The 9,493-nt window shown below is 39.8% G+C and overlaps 1 protein-coding gene and 1 long non-coding RNA gene across 2 annotated transcripts; one reads left to right on the plus strand and one right to left on the minus strand.

Moving 5' to 3' along the window:
- Positions 1-1,180: 1,180 nt before the first annotated feature.
- Positions 1,181-1,664, minus strand: LOC129367070 (uncharacterized). The gene is made up of 3 exons (XR_008606675.1): positions 1,536-1,664; positions 1,311-1,442; positions 1,181-1,223 (listed from the first exon to the last, which is right to left on the minus strand). It is a non-coding gene; the product is annotated as an uncharacterized LOC129367070 (long non-coding RNA).
- Positions 1,441-9,352, plus strand: slc43a3a (solute carrier family 43 member 3a). The gene is made up of 13 exons (XM_055041283.1): positions 1,441-1,564; positions 2,106-2,420; positions 2,982-3,111; positions 3,580-3,626; positions 3,785-3,861; positions 3,950-4,042; positions 4,612-4,751; positions 4,835-4,959; positions 6,275-6,418; positions 6,530-6,637; positions 6,714-6,900; positions 8,381-8,504; positions 8,608-9,352. The coding sequence occupies exons 2-13, from the start codon at positions 2,231-2,233 to the stop codon at positions 8,755-8,757; spliced, it is 1,515 nt and encodes a 504-aa protein (XP_054897258.1). The 5' UTR covers positions 1,441-1,564; positions 2,106-2,230; the 3' UTR covers positions 8,758-9,352.
- Positions 9,353-9,493: the final 141 nt, after the last annotated feature.

The raw sequence follows: 9,493 nt of genomic DNA on the forward strand, positions 1-9,493 counted from the left end.
TCTAAAAATATACATCTTACAATCACCATACAATGTATTTATTTTTGCCTTGAATATGTCGATGAGATGGTGGAAATATCTTGCTGTTTGCATGTTGTTGTTTTTTTTTGGTGCCATTTTATTTATAAAAAATTGTATTAAACATGTATTTCAAACAGAATAGTATCAACTTAATGAAAGGGTGTGAACTTCCTTGGAAACCCTCAGCTTTTGGAAATGGGAAAGTCTCAAAGGCACCTTATGGTTATATTGACTTAAGATGTGTCCAAGGGTTAAATGTGTTAATTATCATATAATGCGGTTTTATTACATTTTAAAACCATGTTTTATTACATAATAGCATATTACATGACTGCAGTCCTGATGGTGCTGTCTTGCTAAGGCATCCCCATAATTAAACAGATAGCAGGAAATTTGATGATGTCAGTTTTATCCACTTTTCCTTTTTACATGCATTTTATGATGTTTACATATAAATTTCTTTTTATATATAGATTTTTTTTTAAATCAAAATCTAAAATAGTTCCCAGTCATGCTACAAACAGAAATGTTACTCTAGTAGATAAAATTTCTCTCGCGATAATTATGAGACATCAAATGGTGGGTAAAATAAAATTTTACTCTGTGGTTATAAAACTGGGGTTTATTATAGCCAAGGGGATAAAATGTAGCAAATTTTATTCAATCTAATAAAATCTGACTGAAATTTTGATCATGTAATAGTTCTGTTGTTGGCTTAATGTTTATCAACATTCCCAGAGGAACCTTTCCTGGACCAAGTTTGACTCTGGAGAAATAACTTTCAGAGGAGCAAATGTGGAGATGGGTTCACACTCTCTTCAGTGTTTACAATTATTTCCCCTTTACTGGTTTCTCACTTTGTCCTGTTCAACATCGCCTCACTTGTAAGCGCTCATTTCCTGCACAGGATATTAATAAACCTGACTGAGTGATTCTAACCTTAACAGTAGTTGGTCATTATTTTTTTACACATCAAGCTGTGATCAGATGGCATCTGAAGATTCGTTTGTTGCGTCTGGATTTTCTGACATTGGTTGAAAAAGCCTGGATAAATCTTCTTAGACTGTCAAGAAATTCAGATCTGTTAGATTATCCATTTTATATTATTAATTTGTTTTAATCTGTCTCGCCTTCTGGTATTATGGACAGAAACACAAAGCTCCTCTGCATGGCGTATCGGTGGCTTTGTTGTGTCTTCAGGTCTGGTATGTAAGTGCAGGAGTGCAAAAGTAAGTTCAGTCACACAAACAGCATTTCAAGAAGTAAATTGAAATATATTTTGTGCTTACCAATCATGTTTTAGAGCGTATGTAGCCAGTATTTTGTCTCGTGCTGGTCCTCATAGATTAACCCAACTAATCTGGATTAGAGGCAGTACTTCCTGCAGATAACCGCCACGGTCTGTAAAGTCGGCTGTCATTCTGTTGCAGCGTCGGTTCGCCATGAGAAAGATAAGAAGCATTTTAAGAGGGAAAATTTGCCATGCTGTCACAGAGCTGAGGAGATAAACTCACAGGAACTGGACTGAAGAGGCTTCACCGAGGTGAGTCATGAAAATTGATATTAATATTTTCAAAGGCTAAAGTTTCATTTTAATCTCAGCCATGAAGATGTTTTCTGAACAGCAAAGCTCTTGCTCCAAACTGTAGCATAGCTGGAAGCAGAAAAATACATTACATAATGAGCATTTTGCTAAGAAAACCTATGCATGCATTGCATTGGTTAGCTGTGAAAGATTATCAGTAAAAAAAAAAAAACAATACATGTTTTTCAAAGTTGTTAGTATTCCAGTAGTTGTTTTTGCTCAAATGTTGCTCTACTGAAGTTATTAATTACTAAAACAAATTACTTAATTTTGCTCTAATCCAGTAAATACACTGACAATAACACATCTGTTATATTGCCCAGTAGCAGATGTTCCTTCAGCCTCTCATTGTTTTAGCGGCTTTGGGATGCATCCCATGTAACACATTCTTCACAACTGGCTCTTTGGTGTTAATTTAATGCTGCTCACCAGAAGATGGCAGAGGAGCTGACAAATTAAAAAAAAGTGATCATCCCCTTAGTTTTTTCATGTTTCTTAGGTGGGAAGATGATGGTCGCTTGTTGGAAGAACCCCAGGGATCTTTAGAGAACAGAACAGCTTTCTCTGCAGACTGACCTTATCGTTGAAAGTTTCACCTGAACTCTTGCGGGGAAGGACTGAGGCATGGAGGGCTGCGAGGTCAGCTCCAAGATGCGCTACTGGCTGACGCTGATCTCAGGGATGCTGGAGTGTCTGTGCTTCGCTGGTGTGGTGTTTGGTTACACCTCTCTGGTGTTTGTGCTGAAGGAAGACCAGTACTTCAGTGAGTTGTGCAGCAACAGCACAGCCAGCAACAGCTCTCAGGTGGAGACAGGTGAGCAAAAGAAGAAACAGAAGACTTTTGTGATTTAAGTTTCTGAAGATGGGGCTTTTTTTAAATTTCTGCAGTTATTTGGGGGTTGACTTTGCTGTTTGTCAGTTGGGTCAAAATGCTCTAACACTGCATGAATGTCTATCCTAAAGCTGGATAAATAAATAAAAAACATCAATCATCAAAGTTGACTCAACAACATGCACAATATGCATATTTGAAGACAACTTTGAGTCATGAAAACATCAAGAAAATCCTACTTGCGCCACCGAACTTCATTTGTACTTAATTGATGTAACTATAACTGATGCTATTTCTGCACCCAAGAAGAGTAAATGTTGAAACCAGATCTAAGGATGCATGAAAAATATTTCTCTGCGGGAATAGACACACCTGCAGATTGTGCCACCATGGAGCTGTAGTCACAATGTGGCTGGAAAAAGTTTGGAAGTAATTATTTATGGTCTAATTTTGGTTTGCACACGTTTGAGTGTTGCTCTACTGGTAATAAAAGATGTTTCTTCCGTAACTTTGTCCATGTCTGAGTGTTTCTCTGTCTTCCAGACTGCAGAGGTCAGGATGAGCAGTTTTCTCTGGTTTTCACTATCGCCTCGTTCCTGAACAACTTCCTGAGTCTGATCAACGGCTTCCTGTTTGATCGATTTGGCACCATGGTGACAAGACTGCTGGCAGTGTAGGTTCAAGCACAAATCTGCATCCAAACTCAGGGCACTAATCCATTTAATTATTCATTTTAGATTTCGGTTGCGGTCTACAATGCATAGAGAGAAATTCTTCTATATCGGCAGTCTTGAAATTCTGCTTAGTCTTCCAACTTCTTTGTATTCAAAATTCAAGAAACAGGTTTTATGACATGTGAAATTTGAGCTTGTAGTTCAGTTATTTCTGTTAGGATGAGAGGAACGTGATAAACACAGGGAGGGTCTTACAAAGACAGATTACACCCAGACAGACGTCTCCTCCTTTGTCCACATACTGTCGATAGTTACTGTGTTGGTATTATTAACGCAGTAAAATAACAAGCAAGATGATAGCAATGTAAGCCATTAAAAATGAAGCTTTTTAACAAAAACACAAAGATGTCTGTATCTTTTATTTTTCTATAAATGACCAGAGATACTCATGTGTTTTCTCCTTCCAGATGTTTGTACACAACTGGAACCCTTTTTGTGGCCTTCTCCAGTGCAGGTCTGCAGCAATTGCTTTATGCAAACAAACGCATTTAATTTGTAAGGTTTTAGAAAGACTATTTCACCGTAGACGTATTTAATACATTTAGTCAAACTGCTACACGTCTTCCGAGATAAAAGATTGTCTTTTTTTTTTCCTCTTCCACTGTTCGACAGCATATTCCTTGATGCTCTTCCCTGCCTTATCCTGCATCGCTGTGGGAGGAATTCTGCTCCTTATGACGAACATTCAGGTGGTTATTCTGAAAAAGAAGCTGGAAATCAAACACAGGAGGTCATTTTATTGAAACGACATATTTGGAATTTGTTTGTTTTGTTGAGGTGGGGAACCTGTTTGCCGCTCATCGCTCCACCATCATTACTTTCTACAACGGAGCCTTTGACTCTTCTTCAGGAGTCTTCCTCCTCATCAAGGTACGTTGCCATGTGTTGCCATGTACGTTGGTCGAAATTGAACAGAGTGCTTACGTATGGATTTGTTTTGTAGGCTGAAAAACCAATCTTGGCAAAAGTCGGAAACTAAAATAAAATCCAAGCTGTCATCGCCTTCATTTTATCTAGACGTAAAGTGTGGGCTGCAGCTTTTGTAGAAAACAAAATAGGTAAAAACAACAGAAAAAATTATTTTCAGCCACATTGAGTTAGTGAACTGTTCCAAACCTGTTTAAGAAATGTTCTAAGAGTAAATAAAAGTACAAGAACAAATCTGACAGTTTGCTCTGCCGGAGCAAAGGACTGTAAACCTTTTGAATAACTTACATTATCAAGACTTAAACTGTTATCAGTGATGGGAGAATAAATCCTAAACTATGTGATCAATTTCTGCAACACTAGCCAGTGACTTTAGCCTGAAGTTAGTTTTAATGATATAGAGAGACTTCTGGGGTACTTTTAGATGTCAATAATCCTCGTGGCACAGAAAAGATTCTGCAGATGAAAGACTGCTTCAGATCACCAAATGTTGTCTCCATCTTGCGTTACAGATTCTGCACGAGCAAGGAATCTCTCTCCAGTCCTCCTTCATTGCCTTGTCCCTCTGCAGCGTCATTCACGTGGCGAGGACTTTCCTCCTCATGCCCAGGACCCACATCCCGTACCCTCTGCCTCCACGCTACACATACGGGTCAGCGTCTCGTTATTCATTGTTGTTTTCAGGCTCTCTGCTGGGTTGAAACTTGACGGCATGCAGTGTGTTTTGATGCCCAGGGTGAACTGTGGACAGGCCTACAGCTACAACGTGGAGCAGGTCAAGAGGACGAAGGAGGATGCATCCAGTTGGAAAGATGAAACGGCCAAGTCGGATGAAGCAGAGGTCGAAAACACAGACAAAGGTATCAGATTTATGATTGACAACAATCTATGGAGAAGCTGATCAGTTCAACATTTAAAACGTGTTGTATACAGCAGTTCAGCACTGAGGAGACTTCAATATCCAATTGGACCAATATCACAGCAATTGGACGTTTTACTTTACATCCACAAACTACAGTGTATTTCTTCAAGATGCATTTGAGCTAGATCAACAAAATGTGCAAAATTATTTTGCTGCAAAAACAGAAAATATAACAAAGTATTTTTTTTATCTAGTTTGTAGAAAAAAATAGAAACTAGATGAAAACAGGATGAGATATTATTTTACGTGTACTCTTGAAATAAGACTCGACTCACTATATTTGTGTGTCTTAAGTAAATTATTCTTGAATGTAAAGTTGTTGGGTTTTTTTGCTTGTAACATGTTTTTTCTGTTTTAAGCTGAACTAGTATTTACATATAATTGACCTAATATATATTCAAGAATTGGTGACATAAAAGAATCTCATTTATCTTGTTGAAAAGCTTACTTTTACATGATTTGTGTCTTATTTTAAGTGTTTTTATTATTGTTGTTTTTGTACTGCTTCTTATTATTATTCTGCCCCCTAAAGAGGGGCCTTTTTGAGGGCTTTATCATATTTAAAAACTCACCAAACATGGCAGACGCGTCAAGGGAGTTTCAAATTTTCGTATTTTAAGGTCGTCGTAAAAATCGCAAAAGAAACGGCTCGACGGCGCCACCTAGCAATTTTCAAAGGACGCTTTTATCCCCTTACTTCATAGTAGAGTCATGAAATTTGGTACACTTGCAGAGCTCCCCAGGATGCTCCTCGCTAAAGCCACCAATCTGCACATTTTTTGTGCATCGTCAGGGAGCGCTCCCCCTAGTGGACGAGCACGGAAACTGCGCAACAGCTTCTGCGTTGGAACGTGGGCGGAAGCGCTGGAAACCGCATGAGAGCTTCTGCGGTGGCCGGGCGGCGGGCGGCGGTTGCTCGGACCACCTCGGTGGTCAAGAGGCCGAAGCGGCGCTTGGCTGCGAGGGCCGCACGACGCCGCTAGCGGCTTTAATTATTTCTATTATTTATTTATCTCGAAGATTATAGAAATAGGCTATAAAGTCACACACATGAACGAGGAATGCAAAAGACGCATATTTTTTGTACAGCAATGATTTTAACACACCCGAAAAAAAAGTAAGAATAAGTAAGAAACATGTGAACTCCTTCTCAGTGTACTGAGATGTCTGTGCTACTGCTTCACTGGCAGGTTGCTGAGCACAGGACGGCTGATGTGAATGCATTCACTGCTTTGAACCTCTGATTTGTTCAGTGTCGAGCTTCCGGCGCTGTGTTTTGTCCTGGTTCTTCGTCTGGCATCTGCTGTGGCTGTCCATACTGCAGCTGAGACACTACCTCTTCATCGGCACCCTCAACTCCAGGCTCAGCCGGCTGGCCAGAAACGACCCCGGCCTGGGTGACTTTTCTCAGACCTTCTTCTCCATTTTCTATTTCTTCTTTCCATTTTCTTTTTGACAATGATTTCTTGGTTTTTGGTGTGTTCTGCTTCCCGCCACGTGCCTCTCAGTGAGCCAGTACACCAATGCTTTTGCAATGACCCAGCTGTGCGGCGTGCTCTGCGCGCCCTGGAACGGACTCATCTTGGACAGACACAAGGGAAAGCCTCGAGCCCCTGGTAAATCCCTGGAGCCTGCACCGGTACACTGTATGTCTTGTGCAACCTTTCCCTCTTTCTATCCTCTTGTTTGCAGGGGAAACTGAGCAGGATGCCGACCTGTGCTCCTCCTACCTATCTCTGTTCCTGACTTCACTGCAGTGCCTGCTCTTCTCTGTTTGCGCCTCCATTCCTGTCCTCCCACTGCAGTACGTCACCTTCATCCTCCAGGTCCTCAACAGATCCTTTCTGTACGGCGGAAACGCAGCCTTCATTAGCATCGCGTAAGTGGCTGGTACAAGAATAAATAAAGAAGATAGCTATTTATAAATGTGTTATTGGGGATGTTGAATATTTTAGTAATCGAGTAATCTATCGATTTTTCTTACAATTAATCAAGTAGTCGGTTAAAAAAAATCGATAAAACAAAATACCGGTAAATCTGGCATAATACCGGTGCTGCTATCGGATACCAATATCAGTCCAGTTTTTCCAGTTTTGAGCATCCCCAACAGTTACTTTTTTGGAGTTTAGAAAACTAACCTGTAACAATTTATAGCTCAGTTTCTGAGTTAACCTGAAGAAAAACCAGGGGACGAAAGTGAGAACAGGGGGGATGGGGGGAGCAATACCAGATATTTACAGCACCTTCATTCGTCACACACAGAAACTCATCTACCAGCCATGAACCGCCACGGTGCTTTCTGCCACCCGTTTGTTGAGACCGGGATGATATAAAACTTATTGTGCGGTTCGTCCGTGAAACTACACTTGCACTGTAACCATCAACTACTCAGTTTATCCGCTCACCTGTTTCAACACTCCTGCAGGGCTCTTCCCGCCCAGAGGCTCCCAGAGGAGAAAGTTTGCGGAACTCCACATGCAGGCCGCACTTTTTTATATATTAAAAAAAACACTCTGAGACCCTTGTATTCTTTTTCTTACCACCAAGCAATATTGCACATAAAGTGTTGATCGCTTGAGAAAATAATTATTTTTTTGTCATCTGTTACATCAAACAAAAGTATGTCTGCCTTTGTTACATCTTTTGGCCATGTGTTAAAAGATTTCATGGTGTTTCTCTGATATTCAATCCAGTTTCCCTCCTTGCAATGAGCCTTTTTTCCTTTTGATACTTTCAAATTATGTCTTCACAAAAGTTACTTGAAGTGAAAACAAAATGTTATATGTGTTGCAATCTTCATGCATTTTCAGAATCAACTTCCCACTCGATTCAGTCGCTACACACAAAGACACTATGATGATTAAGAGAACTCTTCTGGGGGGAAAAAAAGTAATTTTATTGAATTTGGTGAAAGTTCGTTGAAGGCGCAATCCTATTTATGAGCTAAAAAGTGGAACTTTTTGTGGGGGGTTGCTGATCTGCTTCCCTCTCACTGAGTTGGGTTTCAGTTTAGTCAAAGCTTGCTATTAAATATATAGAAAACATTTAAACTCTAGCTCCTCTGAAAGACAAGTTTACCTCAGAAGGGTGAACACATAGCGAATGAACATCAAAATAAAAACTAACCTATACGTTTATTTCACTATTAAAAAACAACAATGATGGCAAAAGCAGAACGCAATAAAACATGAATGCTAAGCATTCATGTCGTTTGTGAGTGTTGCTGGACTTTCTAACAATTTCAAACATGTTCAGGTCTCTGCTGCATTTTTAGGTGCCGCAGGCCACAGTATCTTTTTGTCCACAATAGAACAAAAGCCATTTCTAACTTGTTACCTGTCTGATTCCCACTTTCTCAGGTTTCCAGCCCGTCACTTTGGGAAGCTGTACGGCCTGGTGATGTCGCTCTCTGCTGTCGTTTCTCTGCTGCAGTACCCCTGCTTTTCCCTGGTCAAAGGTCCTCTGGATGGAGATCCGTTTTATGTGAGCACCAAATATCAATTTACAAAAGACGAGCGCATCTTTGTGTTTAAAGTATTGTACTGAATGATGCTTCCAGTGTTAGAACGTACGCCATCTGTTTCAGGTGGATATTGCTCTCACTCTCCTCTCTCTTCTGGTGTTCATCCATCCCGTCTACGTCTTCATCCACTGCAGGAGAAAAGCCCGGAGCAGGGAGAACATCCCTCCAGCTGATTCGGATATTTTTCCCAGTTTGGCTCAAACTAAGCTGTAGATGATGGATGATTTTGTGTGACAACTTTTAATATTTCAGGGTTTACTCATTTCCATCTCATTGTTTTAACTAGAAAATAGGAATATTTTATATAATTTTTACAAACAGACTTGTTTTTGTTTTATATTTTACGGAAACAAATGGGTTTTTATGACTTGTAAGTTTGAAAATTTGCTTTCTTTTTAGTGAACTTGTGAAACCTCTGTCAATTCCAGTTCTGGAGAATTACAAGTCGGAAATTTCCCAGATTGAAAGACAGAAACTAGTGACTACTACAGGGTTCTTGCAGTTGTATTTATGTATAGTATATAAAAAATCGTAAATATGTGTTTTGGGAACATGGCCCTGCTTCTTCTTTTTCATCACAAATACACATTTTGAATCATCCTCCCCCCAAAAAAAGTCACCTCCGTCGCATTTAGTTTTGAACATGTGTGCATGATTGCTATTCCTGTGTCGAAATGGTTTTAGAGATATTGAAAAATGTGGAGGTAGTCCATATTTTGCCACTTTTTGGCAGTGAAACAATCCCATAGCATGAGGCAGCCACTGCCATGCTTGGCAGTTGGTATAGTACTCTGTTTGAATTTTTTACCTTGACTTTAAGAAATACTTTGTTAAAAATAAAAGTTTAATTAAATCATCAAAGCCCGAAATGAACTTACTTTATGTTGCACCAGACGTGTATATTAAAGTGCCCCCACCTGCGACAAACCTATGACAAACATAGAAAACG

Source organism: Poeciliopsis prolifica, unplaced genomic scaffold (genome assembly GCF_027474105.1).
Source record: "Poeciliopsis prolifica strain line A6 unplaced genomic scaffold, Auburn_PproV2 SCAFFOLD016, whole genome shotgun sequence".
Taxonomy (NCBI): Eukaryota; Metazoa; Chordata; class Actinopteri; order Cyprinodontiformes; family Poeciliidae; genus Poeciliopsis; species Poeciliopsis prolifica.